We start from the raw sequence: 16,960 nt of genomic DNA on the forward strand, positions 1-16,960 counted from the left end.
TGCCAGTATTGCTAATATCAAACATTCAAAAATCATGAGATTGGTTTAAAAATAATAACATCTGGATTCTTTTGAGTCTCTAGCATTCACGTTTTCAAGCTTTTCTCCACAAACAAGCAGGCTGGAAAAAAAAATGTTTTAAAGTGAAAGCTGAAATCTCTCATAATCCTATGACTCCAGGCGCTGGTGCTTTAAGAAAAAAACACCAAATATCACAAGACTCACAATAAAATCATGAGATTTAGCAACAGCTGATCAATTCCTTATTCTCAGGTTTAGAAATTGCCGGTACATCTTTTTTCTCAAGAGTAACACATTTATTGGGAGATGCACAAACAAAATATGAATACAGGATGAGGTAAGCATAAACAACAACACTGCAATAATGATTCAGCATGGACTACTCCTTCAGGGCACACACAAGGTTTTTATGTCTCAGTACCACTTCCTCAAATTTGGCGTTTAACTCCTTTATACGATCATCAGGATTCCTAGTTTTCTGTGGGGGGAAAAAAAAATCTCTGATGAAAAACTAGAAATCCATGGTTTTTTGTGATTAAAATGAAATGCTGAACTTTATTTTCCCTCACCACAATATATATAGGTATCAGTTGAACACAATGTTTTATTGATATACAATAGAACCGCATTTTTCCAAGCCTTCATTATACATATTAACCGAACCACCAGCTGTCAAGGTCTGACAGCAGCTGGGCTCCAGCTGACTGCTCAAGCCTCCACCGTGTGGGGGCTGACCACCCGAGCCCTTGCCGCTATCAGCCCCAGGTGGCTGGTGGTTCAGTTAACATGGAGAGCTGGATATTGGAGGCTTGGATAAATGGGGGTTCTATTGTATATGTTTTTATTTTTTCACAAAATGTAAAAATTAAAGCTTCTCTGTAAAAGGTAAATTCCGCATTTTTCCGTGGCAAATGCATTTCTCGGATCCCTGACAATATTTCCTTTTGTTCATCACACAGCATCATTCAGAGCCCCCATTGCAGAAATACAGGCCTCCAGTTTTAAAACGTCAGTGTGGACTTCCACTCCTTCCAGTTCCAAATGATTATTTGTCAAAAGGGATAACTCTTCCGTGCTGCACCAGTGCTTGGAAACCGAAGGGCCCCGTTGTACAGCAATAGGCAGTGTTATAGAGTTGCAGCCCTCTCTAGTTCTAGGACTCCAGACAATCCAGTGCTGTAATTCCTCCGCAGAGCTCTTGGGTTTCCCCGGAGAAACACTGAGATAAAAGTAAATATCCGGCTGGACCCTGCATTGACAACAAAGCTGCAAAATGAAGATTTCACAATTATGTTTAGAAGCTTAAATCATGAAAGAAAATGTTGCCTTTTTCAGCTCTTTTAAAACACTTGCAGGGGACCTTTTGGAGCCATCATCCATCTGTCTAGATATCAGCATAGTATCTGGGCACAGCCAGGGGTGCTGGAGCAATTTTTATAGTGGGGGTGTTGAGAGCCATTGAACCAAACTGTAAACCCTGTATATGAGGGGAACCACTTCAAACCTGGGGGTGCAGTAGCACCCTCAGCACTCCTGGTTCCAGCACCTATGAGCACAGCCCAAAATTAAAGCAAGTAAACTATCACTCTTAAACCTGTAACCTCCTACATAGTATCGGGTCACCAGATTTGGGAAGTCAGGAACTAGGATATGATGTGGAGTTAGGGGAATCAGTATGTGAGAGTTTGGGTGTCATTGTCTTAAAAATGAAACCATTAGAATAGTCAACAGGGGTGTTTAAGAAACAGGCCTATAATAATAGCAATACAATTCAATAGCACTACAGCTTTCTTCCTCAATCTTTTTGTGCACCTTCCCCTCCCCCCAGTACAAAAAAAAGTACTCAGGCTCCCTTACTGGAAACTTTTAAATGGATGTGGAACAGAATCTTCACCAGACCATAACAGTACATTCCCATTTATATGAAGGACATTGAGGAACAGCCAAAATCTTCAGCTATCATTGCAGAAATAGGAAAAACAGCCAGTGGGCTTCAAGAAAGCTTCACTGGGTCCGCAGTCCCAGAGCTCAGGGAAGAGATGCCAGCCAGGCAGCTGGCATGGTGTGTCCACCATGCAGCTGTAACACTGCCAGCAGGATCAGTGAGTACTGAGTGAGTTGTTGCAGAATGTGGAGCTGGCTACTGGAGTTAGGGTGACCAGACAGCAAATGTGAAAAATCAGGATGGGGGTGGGGGGTAATAGGAGCCTATATAAGAAAAAGACCCAAAAATTGGGACTGTCCCTATAAAATCGGGACATCTGGTCTCCCTACCTGGAGTTCTTCCCATAAAATAGTGTTGGACCTGTTCCTGTGTGAAGGCCTGGCTTTACTTTCCACAAACAACAAGACAGTACCTTAGTCAGCTTTGCAGACAGGTCTGCTATTTTCAACCCCCTTCCCTATTCCCAGGGGATATAACCCATAACCAAGCTTCAGTTAACCAACAGTTAACACTAACCAACCTTTGGTTAATCAGGATTTCTACTACACTGAAAAAAATACTTTGGGGGATATATTTTCATCACACGCACAGCACATATGGCCAGATTTTCAGAGGCACTGAGTAGCCACAACTCCCAATAAAATCAATAGGAACTATGGAGGCCCAGCTGCCAAGAAATCCCTTAGGGGCTCAACAGACAAGGAACCCTCTATTGAATAAGCACTCATCAGCTCCAGGTTCCGGTTCTGGTGCACACAAGTCCAAAGCAATAAAGAGAATAATTGTTGTGTTTCCCACCCCCGTATTTCGACAGCATGGAAGCCACTATAACAAGTTAAAATGTGGCAGTCATCCAGGTAGCATGCTGCAAACTTGAAGCTGTGGTAACTTTAGAAAGTGTGACTTTCATTGGTCAGAATGCGAACTCCTGTTGCAACAGCAGAGATATTTTTTTGCCCATACGATCTGAGAGACAGGCTAGGGCAAATTGACTATATACTTCAACAGCTATGAAACAGCAAGCTGGGAATTTCTACGTCTATGCAGTGCCTCTTCTCCTGTTCTCCTTGCAAATGGGTAAGTGCTGATCTGTTTAAACATCTTCCTTAATCTGGAGGAGTTTGGCATATTTCTGAAATTTGGTTTGTGAGGCTTTTTTTTTTTTAAGCCATTCTCCCCTAAGGACTTCTCAGGATACAGAAGGAACTTTGTGGGTCAAATTCAGTACTGGATTTTCCATTGAAAAAACACATTCTTGTTTATAGATCCATTCCTATTTACCTCATAGGCATGTTTTTTTGCATTTCATCCCAAAGGTGAAATGTATCTTTCCATTTCCATTAGTTCTCGAGAAGGCTGACTATGTACCTTCATTAGTAGAAGCTTTATGGCTTGTTTGTTTTTCTGACATATTAGCTACCCAGTGTGTTCACAGAACAGTTATAAATATTAATTTTCCAAAGCCAACCTCAGCTAAAAATTCTTATAAATTAAGCAGAGGTATATACAGTCATTTATCACTTAATTATAGAATTTAGGGGTCAGATCCTGGAATGTGATGTGACCATATTGCACTGGATTGCTGGCAGATACCAGCTGTAAAGCCAGCATAACCAGTTGCTGTAGTGTAGGGGAATTCTCTGATGGTGGAGACCTGGTATAATGACTTTTTGCCACTCCCTTCCCAAATGTCCACTTAGTAGGTATGGCCAAAGGAATGGGGGCATGACCAGGAGATCTATGCCCTGTGCCAATCTCCAGCTACCATTTTAGTTCCTTGAGGTTGGTTGTGTCTGGCGTATGTTAAAGACACCCATAGGCTGCTCGGATTTACTCCAGGGCAGTGGTCCCCAACGTGGTGCCCGCGGGCACCATGGCACCCGCCAGAGCTTTTATGTGCGCCCACCTAGTGCTCAGCAGGGGAAAGAAGCCGCGGCCCTGCGGTTGCTGGGGGCAGAGAACTCCATGGCTGCAGGCGCTGGTGTTCTCTGTCCCCGGCAGGCGCAGGACTGCGGCTTCTTCCAGCCCCATGCCTGCCGGGGACAGAAAACTCCAGGGCTGTGGGTGCCAGTGGTCTCTGTCTCCGGCAGGTGCCGGGCTGCAGCTTCTTTCCGGCTTCAAGAAGAGAAGCCGCGGCCCCGCGCCTGCCGGGCACAGAGAACTCCAGGGTTGCAGGCGCCGGTGTTCTCTGTCCCCGGCAGGTGCGGGGCCCGCCTAGTGCCCAGCAGGGGAGAGATGCCAGGGCCCCCTGCCTGCTGGGGACAGAGTACTCCATGGTTGCAGGCTGTGCAGCTTCTCTCAGGCTTCTCCCTGCACTGCCCAGAACTGCTGCCAAAAAAGAACAAAAAAACAAACAAACAAACAAAAACGCTCTGCCTCTGCAGAATGGACCGAATGCTGCCCCGTAGCATGTGCTGACACAGGCACCTGCTTGCTCCACTGGTGCCTGGAGCCAGCCCTGTATGTGAGTATTCTTCCTGCACTGATACTGCTGTTTTCTTGTGCTTTGCAATTTATTATTTTTTTAACATTTTGCCCCAAAATGAGTGGCTCAAATAAGAGACGACGTACGTATTATTTCAACCCAGAATGGGCAGAATATTAAATGTGATGTTTTTCGTATTATTTAATGTACAAATACAAAATAAGCCTTGAAAAATTGTTGGCGCCCGCCACACTCTTCTGAAAACACGAATGTGCTACTGGTCACAAAAAGGTTGGAGACCACTGCTCCAGGGAGTAGAGTTTGGGGTAGCGCAAAAGTAAACTTTAGTCCATCTTTGAGCCACCCCACCCCCTTTAACCTGCCTTGTGTGCTCCTCAGGACCCGGCCCTAGATATGAAAATCTCAGCTTTATATTAAAATTACTTATAGGTTCCCTAATGCATTCCTCCTGGCCCGAGAGGATTGTCCCCTGCACTATATTTCCCAGTGCATTGGTCAGTCTAATTTTAAGTATCTTAAAAGCAAAAAAACACAGAGCTTGTCCCCATCGGGGAATCAGACCTGACTTCCACATGACAGGTGGAGATACCCATCTCTATACTAATGAAAAGAATGGAATAAAAAGAGCTTAGTGGCAGAGTCAACAAAGCATTTGGCAAGAAATATTCCTGGATGCCAACATAAGGGCATTGTCTATTTAAATATCAATGAACTAGTCACTTCCCAGTTGCGCAACATGGAAAAAAAAAGTCTGTGCTGTGACCTTCACAGTGAAGATCCAAAACACAGCTGGCACTAAAAGACACAGACCACTCTTTTGGGTTCTGATTCTTAGTGATTAATTGCAATCTCAGTGATGTATATTGAGACAAAGATACAGGATCACAACAGATGACAAGGTCAGTTATATCAAAGTGGAAGTAAAACTCATGGTGAACAGTGATGATGTTAGAAAACACAATTAATGTGCAGTTATGATTAGAAAAGTGCCAATGTAAAAATGGTACCTTCTTACTCAGTAAATGGAAAATAGACAGTAATCATACTGCAGATGGACATATGAAATAAGGTCTGGTCTGCACTTCAGACCCATATCAGTATAACAATGTCACTCAGGGGTGTGAAAAATCCACACTCCTGAGCGACGTAATTATATTGACCTAGCCCCCTGTGTAGACAGCGCTATTTCAGTGGGAGAGCTTCTCCTGCTGACATAGCTACCACCTCTCGGGAGAGCTCTCCTGTTGGCTTAGAGCATCTTCATCAAAGTGCTACAGTGGTGCAGCTGCATCGGTTTACGTGTAGATTTGCCCTAAGAGTAGGATACTCAAAATAGATAGGAAGAAAGAATGGCTATTTAATGACAAAACAATTCGGACTTCTCCTGAAAGTCGGCATGCAGAGGTGCTCACCACTCTTAAAGCAACAGTTCATTAGCGAGACAAGGCGGATGCAATTATATCTTTTACTGGGCCAACTTCTTTTGGTGAGAGAGACAAGCTTTCGTGTTTATACAGAGGGCTTGGCTACACTCGAAACTCCAAAGCGCTGCAACAACATTGCAGAACAGTTTGGGGCAGGAAGTGAAGGAGAATATCTTTCCCACTGAAATGCCTCTAATTCCAAAATGCTTTATAGGAATCCTTAAAATATGGCCTAACTCAGCACTGACCTGGAGCTCTGGAGTGGAATGGGGCAGCTGTTTGACAGAGAACTGTCACTGTTAGGAATAGGAAGTAAAGACTATTGTTACTAACTGAAATGGCTTTCATTCTAAAGAGCTTTATAGACTGCATGTACAGTGATTACTCACTCACCACAGAAATGCAGCCACCTCTGGGGTGTGACACAGCAGCCATCTTGCATGGTGACATGAGGCAGCACAGGCTGTATTAGCCAATCTGGGAGCAAGAGAGCCTGTGAGAATCACAGCTACTGTATATATCTGGTTGTCTCAATAAAAAAAATCACTTTTATATTCATTACAACTGAGTCCCGCCTCTTCTATATCACCAGGGGACACTACAGCCACTGGTATGCTGTGCTACTATCATGCTGTTCTCTAGTATGTGGACTGCTACCTCACAGCCAACCATTTTGGCTGTTGTACAGCACATTTTGTAAAGCATTTCAGAATGTAAGCACCGTGTAACTGTTTAACATTGGTTTTGTAGCCAATTAGGATATTTTACAAACAACTACCTTGTACTCTCCCCATCTTTGTATCCATCTGTTGCCTCTTGTCTTACACACAGGCTGTAAGTTTTTTGGTGCAGGGCATGGATTGTCTTTTTGTTCTGTGTTGTACAGCACCTACCATAATGGGGCCCTATCACTGGGCCCTCTAGTCACTACCATAACACAAATAATTAATAATTCTAATTATAAACTGTCATTGTGCATCAGTGGGTCACAGCTGAGAATGCCAGATTCAGGACAAACTGCTGAGAAATTGGGCAGACTCAGCCCAAACTGGTGGTTATTCTTTCATTAGATTATACCAAGCCAGTAACAAAAGTAAACTTCTGTCTCACCACACTGGTTAACAGGATGTCAAAAATGCAGTCTCCTTAGGCATTCCAGCCCTAGTCTCACCACCCAGACACTGGACTCTATGATGAGTGGTTATTGAAAGCCAATTTACTCAAACATAGGGTTCGTCTAATCCTAAGAGACCAGCCACTTAGCCAGGTCAATATGTAACTCAGATCTTATCCAATAATCACACTGATGCCAATCCTTTAGTAACTAAAAACCAAAAGTTTGGTAATAAAAGAAGAAAGTTAGTAACAGTTACTAGATCATATACATACAAATAATTGCAAAGTTCTTATATCAGGTTTGTAGCAATGATGATATACACTGCTAGCTTGTAGTCTCTGGTAATGTCCAAAGATTGGAAGGTCCATAGTTCAAAATCCTCCTTTTAGTTGTAAATCCACAGTCCGGAGAATCAGGACAGGAAAGAGGAAAAATGGAGATATCTCAGGGGACTTTTAGATCCTCTGCCAGGTGCCTGGAAATTTACTGTCTCAAAAAAAAAAAAAAAAAGCTTACAGCCCAGTTTGTGGAAAGTTACTGGCTCAAGATGGAGTCCAGGGTCACATGAGCATATCACATGTCCTTGCATGCTTTGATACTCACAGCGGCAGCCATTGCCCATATTCTTGCTGAGGAATCCACAGGCAGGCTTACTGGGTGGGATGAGTTTCTTCTATGGCCCATTGTTAGAGTGAAGTGTCCTTAGTGGGCCATCAACACATAGCTTATATGGCCTTGATGTAAATCTTATCTGGTGGGTGTTACCCACAAATACCACACACGCGTAAGCTACCAGTGCATAGCCAATATTCATAACTTCAGATGCAAAGATAATACACGTATATAAACAGAATAATCATACTTAGCGAATCATAACTTTTGCATTGACACCTTACATGATATACTTTCTTCAAGATTTGTTGCAACTGTATAAAGTGGTAATATCAATGATATAAATGGTCATGGTCATATCCACTCATACAGCATCACATAAACACAAAAGAGATTTTGTGCGTGTGTGTATGGAGAAGCCACTCTAATTGATCACTTGTAACCTGGAGACTAGAGATTTGATTCTCTTTTGCTTTGCACCTTGGGTCATCATGTTCAACTGTGCCCAGTGAGGGCAGCATGAGGGTCAAATACTACCAAAGGAGAATGATAGCATTTGACATCCTCTTAACTCACTCTGCACTCTGTAAATGGCAACAGCAGTCTCAAGGCAATGGAAAATCAGCCCCTCGCCATGTAATGTCTTGTATTCCATGATATTCTGTAGGTGGTTATTGGGGGAACGGGAACTGTTTTTTTAAGAAAATAAAAAATATTTTAAATATAGATTCTAAACCCTCTATTGCTGTTTTGTTTTCGTGCTTGGCACCCCATCCAGTTGTTCCAGTTAGGAATTTCAGAGGGAAAAGATTCTTCTTGTTTTGTGCACTGAGGTTTGTTTCCAGAAATGAGGCACACTCAGCTGTCCCAGAGCTCCTGGCTTTTTGATACTATGATTAGCAGCAGCCTGGGGAAATGCGGTTTGAAATCCCTGCATAGCATCTCTACTATTTATACATATAAATAGCAGCAGGGTAGTGCTGCCTCTTCTCTGGTTTTGAACATAACCCTGGGTACTGTCAACAGACTTGTTAATAAACAGATAAAAGTCTGTTGGCAGTGTTCTTGAGTACCTCTTCTGTCTTTCAAGATGCCAGCTGTCAAAACAGTGTGGGACATTCGGATACTGTCGGCTTCCAACCTTCATGCCGTTGAAGGAGGGAGACTGTGAATGGGCTGATTACCAATCACCTTTCTGTTGAGCACACATCAAAGCAAGACCCATCCTTGTCCTTCCTGCCATACCATGACCCATAAAGGAGCTACCTAATATTATTCAGCTCAGTAGCCTTCCTTGTTGGGCTCTCTTGGCTGGTTGAACTCTCTTCTTCCCTCCCTTTTAATTTCTCATCTTCAGTCATTTTGTCGCCTCTCCCCTCTGACCAGTGCTCTACTTTGCCTGGTGCACTTAGAGTTGAGGGCAGTGTGGATAAAAATCAGGTTCTCCCGGGTAGAAAGTGGGCAGATGATGTATTTAAAAGTTAATGAGAGGGAAATACGAGAGCTGTGGGAAATATTCACATTCATCCTTAAACTCATTTGAACAGACACTTGGGCTGGAGGTTCCATCAGTTCACACACAATTGGGCCAAGATTTTAAAAAATGGTTGCCTAAACTTAGGCTCCTAAGTCTATATCTAGGCACCTAAGTAAGTGACCTGCTTTTCAGCTGTGCTAAGTACCTAGCAGCTCCCACTATTCCACTATTAACTAGGGTTGCCAACGTCCTACTCGCACAAAACCGAACACCCTTGCCCCGCCCTCTACCTTGCCCCTTCCCCGAGTCCCCTCCCCCTCTGTTGCTCACTTGGGTGCAGGAGGGGATGAGGGCTCCAGCTGGGGGTCCGGGGTCCAGGATGGGGCCAGAAATGAGAGGTTCAGGGTGCGGGAAGAGGCTCCAGGCTTGGGCAGGGGGTTGGGGTGTGGGAGGGGTGAAGGATTCAGCTTGGGGTGCAGGTTCCAGGGTATGGCCAGAAATGAGGGGTTCAGGGTGCAGAAGGGGACTCTGAGCTGGACCTGAGGGGTTCGGACTGCGGGAGCAGGCTCAGGGCTGGGGCAGGGGGTTGGGATGCAAGAGGGGGTGTGAGCTCTGGGAGGGAGTTTGGATGTGGGAGGGTGCTCAGGGCTTGGGTTGGGGTGCAGGAGAAGTGCAGGCTCCAGGAGGGAGTTTGGGTGCAGGAGGGGGCTCAGGCTGGGACAGGGGGTTGGGGTGCAGGGTGTGGGTTCCAGGAGGGGGTTCAGGGCTGGAGCAGGGGGTTGGGGTGTGGGCTCTGGGAGGGAGTTAGTATGGAGGAGAGAATTACAACCTGGGGCAGGGTTTTTGGGGTGCAGGCTCCGGCTGGGTGGTGCTTACCTCAGGCGGCTCCCGGTCAGTGGCGCAGTGGGGCTAAGGCAGGCTCCCTGCCTGCCCTGGCTCTGCGCGGCTCTCGGAAAAAGCTGACATGTCTGGATCCTAGGCACAGGGGCAGGCAGGTGCCTCTGCATGGTGCGCACTGCCTGCACTGCAGGCGCCAACCCTGCAGCTCCCATTGGCTGCGGTTCCCGGCCAATGGGAGCTGTAGAGCTGGCACTAGGGGCGGGGGCAGCACACGGACCCTCCCTGGCTGTCCCTGCAGCTAGGGGCTACAGGGACATGTCGTCTGCTTCTGGGAGCTGTGCAGAGCCAGGGCAGGGAGGGAGCCTGCCTTAGCCCCACTGCATTGCCGACTGGACCAGAGATGCCAGGGTCCCTTTTCGAGTGGGCGTTCCTGGCAACCCTACTATTAACCTCAAAACTGTTCATCTTTCTCTCTGTGCAGTTGTCTTCATTTGTGCTGAAGATGCAGCAAAAGAGAACGCAACCATCACCCTCAACTCTCCTGCTACTGCTCACACAGCGGTGCTGGCCCTAGTGGTGACCACCCCTGAGCCATGGCATCCATTTGTGGCTCAGATCCCAGCCAAGGAGAAAACCAAAGAGGGTGAAACTGTGGCCCTGAATTGTCAATTTCACAGTCCCTGGGGCCCATCCCTGAGCAAGCTGACAGTGAAGTGGTACAAAGTGGATGAAAAGGGGCAGATGGACCTACTGGAGAACAATGTGACTGTCTTGACAAACTACTCCAGGGCTTTCATACATGGGAACTTATCGCAAGGAGATGCCTCCCTGACTATCCTCAATGTGACAGCCAGTGATCACGGCATTTATTTCTGCCAAGTGACACTGTCCAGTGGGAAGGTGGTGATGGGGAGTGGTACAAAGCTCAGGATCAGGAGAGCACTGGGTAATATTTTGTGTTCATTTCAGTTCTTCTTTTTCGCCCCTTGAAGTTGGTTTGTGCACTAGTAGACGGAAGAGGAGGCCTGGAGCTGATACTAATTGGTAAAATAACTGTGACAGTATAGAGTATGCCTCTCACAAGATATTGGCCTTTGTCTGGTGAAATCTCACATTGTTTGTTCTAATAGCTTCATTAACACGTCATCCCCACAACATGTGCTTCATGACCAATGTAGCTGCCTTTCCATCTTTCTGGGGCAGTGGAATGCATCAGTTCAGCAATATGCTTGAATGAAAGAGACCAGAGAATGAGGCCTGGTCTACACTGCAGGGGAGGGAATCAATCTAAGTTACGCAACTTCAGCTTTGTGAATAATGTAGCTGAAGTCGAAGTACTTAGATCTACTTACTGCAGTGTCTTCACTGTGGTAAGTTGATGGCTGACCCTCCCCCATCAACTCCGCCTACGCATCTCGCTCCGGTGGAGTACCGAAGTTGACAGGGAGAGTGCTCAGTGGTTGATTTATCGCATCTAGACTAGACGCGATAAATCAACCCCCCACTGGATCGATCACTGCCCATCGATCCAGTGCGAAATGTAGACATACCCTGAGAGAAATCTAACTCACAATGGACATTATTTACCACAAAACTTGGTCCTCCTAAAACGGATCTAAATAAATCAGAGCTTTAGAGATGGAAAAGATCTATTAGGTTGACTAGTCCATCTTTTGGCCAAACTGTGTATCAAACTACAGGGTATTTCCCCATAATATATTCTCTTGGCTATGCCCACACTAGTTTTCGCATTTCCCCACCTTTCATGGGAGGTTTTTGTATATTGTAATAGATTTCATGTTAAGACATTTTTCCTGAAGCTCTGCCTAATGTTTGCCTTAACTCACTTTAATTCCTTTATTCTTGTATCTCTCTTAAGCAATTCCTTTCCCTCTATTCCACTCCCTTCTGACTGTCCTTTCAGACAAATTCTTCCAGCACTTTGCTTTCCTTCTGTCCCATTTTACATGGTTGTAAAAGAGGTCCATTGCAAAGGCCTTTAAACTAGTGACACCTGCTGCATGTAGGCCCTGATTCAGCAAAGCATTCAAACAGATGCTTATCTTAAAGCATGGGGAGCAACCCTAGCACTATTGTGCAAAGGATGCTTAATTTTAAACAGATGAGTGGGTCAATGGAATTAACTTAAGAAATGATGAATCATGGCCAAATTCTGAGGTCTAGGTTTTTTTATGCAGATAACTCCCATTGATGTCAATGGGAGCTTTCCTAATTGAGGACTTATTTAAAACTGATTAAGGACCTCAGTATCTGTCCTGCAGCCATCACAGTGAACAATGTTGTCCACATTTTCTAGTCCATGGTAAATTTATCAGCAAACAGGGATGTAATGAATACGTGACCTAGGTCTGATTGTGCATCAATCTGGCAGTTTCGTTGGGGAAATTATTGCATTTCAGATGTAAAGATAAAATGCCATTTTAAGTCTGGTCTGGCCACACCCTGCTGATCCCTGACCTGTTCTCCCATTCACTTCCTTCTTCCTAAAGACACACTTCCTCTTGCTGTTTCTCCATTCTACCACCCTCCCCAGATCAGAGACCTTCTATGTCCCTCAAGCAATACTCAGTTCCAGTGAATTCTGAACCAGAACCTCAGGATGTAATGATCCCAAAGAATGTGGAAGTGTCACATCTCTACCTACCAGTCAAGTGGTGGTGATTGCCCCCAGGTCCCAGTGAGAAACAAATGTCTTCAGATCTTACCCCTCTTTGGTGCTGTCTCCTCTGGAAAGTTGCAGAAAAGTTACAATACTCAGAATATTGCAAGGTATTCTTTACTGTTTGCTCATACCTTACGAGTACAAGAAGAATGCAGGGGAGACCCCTATAAATACAGCCTGATTCATAATTCACTATCACCTCACAGCATAGTACAGCCTACAGCCCTGCACTGAAACTAATCAGTGTGCAATACACTGTCTCCAGTCCCCATTGTGTATTGCTGCTTCCTGCCTATGCTGAAATAAATCCACATGATCTGCAGTGGATTATACTCTCTCTCTCTGCTGTAGAGACCTGCAGTTTCTTGCCCATCAAGAAATCCATATAATCTGTATCACAATAGGCAACATCCTCGGCAAGATACTGTAGAAATCAGGAACTTCTCCTGTGTACTATCCTACATGGGCATATAGCTCCATGTAATATGTCTTGTGTCACTGTGCCTCTTTCCCCAGGGTTGTTTGGCATAGAAGAATCCATTGGAACAATCATTGGGGTTGTGGCAGCCGGTATAGGAGGTTTGGTGGTTCTGATTATAGTTCTAACTCCTCGGTTGAGGAAGTGTCTCCTGTGCATAAAACAAGCACCTCACCAAGGTATGGAGGAGACAGTGAATTCTCGGATCAGTTACTATAAAAATATGAGCTTCTCATAAAACACAGACAACGCTTTCCATGTGACCAAAGTACCTTTAGAACTCCTGTAGATTTAGCCACTTAGCAGTCACAGACTGAGCAGGGATCATGCAAGGAACAGGATAGCTGGACAGTCCTGGTGAAATCTAGTGACAAAGACAGATGTACGTCTGTGTCTGTTTTTCAGACAAACCTACGCTGGATGTAACAGCGCTGTGTGGACACAGCACATCATTCACCTACAAAAAACTTGGAAGGACTGCCTTGCCCACAAACTCCCACACAAAGGTACACACTGAACAGACACAGACCGTTCAGAAATACTGAGTTGTCTTCAACCCCTTCCCCTGCCCTCTTCAGTCTGAACCACCGTTCTTACCCTCACCCTTTAAGACCTTACATGGATTTTCTCCCAGTGGCTGCAAAATATCAGTGGTACAGAGGGCCAAATTTTCAAAGCTGCTCACTCCTGTTTAGGCAACAAAAGAAGTGGCCAGATTTTTCAAAAGTGCTTAGCTAAGGCTACGTCTACACTACCCGCCCGTGTCGGCGGCTAGCGTTCGACTTCTCGGAGTTCGATATATCGCGTCTCGTCTAGACGCGATATATCGAACTCCGAACGCGCTCCCGTCGACTCCGGAACTCCACCACCGCGAATGGCGGTGGCGGAGTTGACGGGGGAGCCACGGACTTCGATCCCGCGGCATCTGGACGGGTGAGTAGTTCGAACTAGGGTACTTCGAGTTCAGCTACGCTTACCTTAGTTTGACCCCTCCCCCCCCCCCGCCCCCCCCCAGTGTAGACCAGGCCTAAGTGTTCTAATGGGAGCTGAGCACCTCTGAAAACCTTATTTATTTGGCCAAATGGGAGCCGAGCTCTTTTGAAAATCTGGCCAGTTGTTGATTCTGAGCACTTCAGAAATCTGGCCATGGCCACTCACACACACCTGCCTTCAAAGCAATGCTCTCTCTCTCTCTCTCACACACACACACCCCTTCCTCCAAAGCGATGTGCACACACACACTTGTATACCTCTTCCTCTAAGGCACGCACGCACACACATACATACCTCTTCCTCTAAAGCAGTGCTGCCACCTTATGGTCAGTCCTAGAAAGGGCTCGCAGTCAGCACACTGCTCTGTTTCATTCCACTCTGTTGAACATTAATTACCACCTTGACTGCCTAAGTCAGGGGTGGCCAACCTGAGCCTGAGAAGGAGCCAGAATTTACCAATGTACATTGCCAAAGAGCTACAGTAATACGTCAGCAGCCCCCCATCAGCTCCCCCACCCCGCTCCCAGTGCCTCCTTCCCACCGGCAGCCCCACCAATCAGCACGCACCTCCTGATCAGCTGTTTCCTGGCGTGCAGGAGGCTGGGGGTGGGGGAGAGACGAGCCAGGCTGAGGGGAAAGGGCGGGAAGGGGTGGAGTGGGGGCAGGGCCAGTGGCAGAGCCAGAGGTTGAGCAGTGAGCTCCCCCGCCCCCCGCACATTAGAAAGTTGGTGCCTGTAGCTCCAGCCCTGGAGTGGGTGCCTATACAAGGAGCCGCATATTAACTTCTGACGAGCCGCATGTGGCTCCAGAACCACAGGCTGGCCACCCCTGGCCTAAGTCCGCTATCTGATTCTAGGAATAGCTCCCCAAGTGGTAGCCCCTTTTGCTTCAAGACTTTGCATTCCAAACCGCATGAATGGGTAGACTTCACTAACGCATTTGCTTCTACAACGCCTATGACAGTTTAGTGATTGTAGGATACTTGGTTGTGTTGTATTATATCGGCATCACTCACTTGTTTCTCTTCCTTCCTGCACAGCATAACTTGAGCGGCATGGTTACAGAAAATACCAGAAGACTAAACAGTTTCTTCCATGTGTGTCATAACTTGTCACATTCTGTGAACCAAAAGGGGCAGTTTTTTGAGCTATCCATGTGTGCTGTCTATAGCTGTAATAAAAATGTTTGCTTCAGTACAATTCCTGCTTTCAGTACATGCTGACTCTTTACTGTTGCCTTTACATACACAGTAGTATGGTCAACTTCCTCATATAGCATGCACCAGGGGTTCTCAACTCCCCCTCCCCCCCGACATGCTATAAAAACTCCACAGCCCACCTGTGTCACAGCAACTGTTTTCTGCATATAAAAGCCAGGGCTGGCATTAGGGGGTAGCAAGCAGGGCAATTGCCTCAGGCGCCACGCCACAGGGCCCCCACAAAGCTACACTGCTCAGGCTTCAGCTTCAGTCCCAGGTGACTGGGCTCAGGGCCCCAGGCTTCAGCCCCTGTAGTGGGGCTTCAGCTTTCTGCCCTGGGCCCCAGCAAGTCTAATGCTGCCCTGCTTGGCGGACCCCCTGAAACCTGCTCATGGCCCCCCAGGGGACCCCGGGGCCCTGGTTGAGAACCACTGGCGTAGACCAAAACAGCCTTTTATAAGAGGTTAACCTTATTATTAGCTACAGTCCTGGTTAACTTGACAACGTATCTTGGAAGAATAGGTGTATTTCTTATACGTCACCCTGGATCTTTCCTTGCATTGTTTCTTGTTTTAAAAGGTAGTGCCCTAGCATTTTCAGCCACAAAATTCTTGCATAAAACCTGGCACCTGTTTCAACAGAGACTGATGGATGAGTGAAATACTCAATCTCACCAATTGCTAACTGGTACCCTCATATTATTTGTCCTGAATGCATTCCTTCCAGGGGATCAAGGAAAGTCAATGTTCTAACCTATCAGCACCACCCAGTATAGTTTACCTTGTTCTGTTGACTTGGTTGTCATGGTGAGCTCTTATAATGAAGGAATGTAGAGGTAGAGGAAGAGCCATTTTGCAATACCCTGGCCAAAGGAATTGAAGTACTCTTGAGGGTTGATTTTACACACCCAGAGGATTTATTAGGCAGAAAACAAAGGGATTTCAAGCCTCTAACAAAATAAAATAATTAAAGGCAACATTAACACTCTTACAGTGGTCCAGAAACATTCCAGATAGAGTTTGAACCTTCAACAAAGCGTGGGAGTAATTCAGCCAAGGGCTTTTCAGAGGCTCCAGGAGATCTCTCATGTTAAGGTCTGTCCTCTGAGGTCAAGTGAGTTCCCTGGAGCACAGTAGGGATTCTGTGTGGGATTTTCAACAGCACTGGGCATTGGCCTAACTTCACTCCTATTGAAGTCAAGAGGCATTTCATCATTGACTTCAATGGAAGCAGAGTTAGGCCCATGTGGAGCACTTTTGAAAGTCTCACCCTTTATACATGCACCCTGACGCTCCTAGAGGTCTCTCATATAAAGAGACCACATTTTCACCTCAAGCACAAATTCCCAGGCCCTCATCTCTGGGCAGGCTCCATTCACACAATTGAGTCTCTCTTGTGGTATGCAGGCTATCACACTCTGCTAAAACCTTCATGACTAGCCACCTACCACATTGCAGTTCCACCCAGCCTCATGTTGGATGATGAGATTAAGCTGACATCATGGCCATTCCCTGGTGCTACAACTCATACGTGGGATAGAGACCCAAAAAATAAAGGACTCAACTAAAAGTAGAATGAGAAACTTTTACATGAGGTGGAATTGATTGCTTTAACATTAATAATGCTGTCTACAATCTCAGCTGCATGATTTAATATTTCTGAAGGCAATCATATACAGCAGAGAAAGTGGGATAAGCTAAGATCTGTCAGGACAGAAGCAGATCAA

At 45.9% G+C, this 16,960-nt stretch overlaps 1 protein-coding gene and 1 long non-coding RNA gene across 3 annotated transcripts; one reads left to right on the forward strand and one right to left on the reverse strand.

Moving 5' to 3' along the window:
* Positions 1 to 332: 332 nt before the first annotated feature.
* Positions 333 to 15,974, reverse strand: LOC123347192. Of its 2 annotated transcripts, XR_006573072.1 has the most exons (6): positions 15,909 to 15,974; positions 15,052 to 15,154; positions 13,316 to 13,407; positions 12,548 to 12,627; positions 6,230 to 6,313; positions 6,001 to 6,132 (listed from the first exon to the last, which is right to left on the reverse strand). It is a non-coding gene; the product is annotated as an uncharacterized LOC123347192 (long non-coding RNA). The 2 variants fall into 2 exon arrangements; XR_006573073.1 differs by lacking the exons at positions 6,001 to 6,132; positions 6,230 to 6,313 and adding an exon at positions 333 to 499.
* On the forward strand, positions 2,934 to 15,184 carry LOC123347187. Its single transcript, XM_044984565.1, has 4 exons — positions 2,934 to 3,043; positions 10,364 to 10,828; positions 13,082 to 13,222; positions 15,076 to 15,184. The coding sequence occupies exons 1-4, from the start codon at positions 2,977 to 2,979 to the stop codon at positions 15,078 to 15,080; spliced, it is 678 nt and encodes a 225-aa protein (XP_044840500.1). The 5' UTR covers positions 2,934 to 2,976; the 3' UTR covers positions 15,081 to 15,184.
* Positions 15,975 to 16,960: the final 986 nt, after the last annotated feature.

Source organism: Mauremys mutica, chromosome 1 (assembly GCF_020497125.1).
Source record: "Mauremys mutica isolate MM-2020 ecotype Southern chromosome 1, ASM2049712v1, whole genome shotgun sequence".
Lineage (NCBI taxonomy): Eukaryota > Metazoa > Chordata > Testudines > Geoemydidae > Mauremys > Mauremys mutica.

What these genes read in the sequence shown, in the direction of transcription:
- LOC123347187 (XM_044984565.1), top strand. Translation starts at nt 2,977, where the DNA reads ATGAAACAGCAAGCTGGGAATTTCTACGTCTATGCAGTGCCTCTTCTC. An exon ending in CCTGTTCTCCTTGCAAATGG is followed by an intron (nt 3,044 to 10,363) that starts GTAAGTGCTGAT and finishes CTCTCTGTGCAG; the next exon opens with TTGTCTTCATTTGTGCTGAA. An exon ending in CAGGATCAGGAGAGCACTGG is followed by an intron (nt 10,829 to 13,081) that starts GTAATATTTTGT and finishes CTCTTTCCCCAG; the next exon opens with GGTTGTTTGGCATAGAAGAA.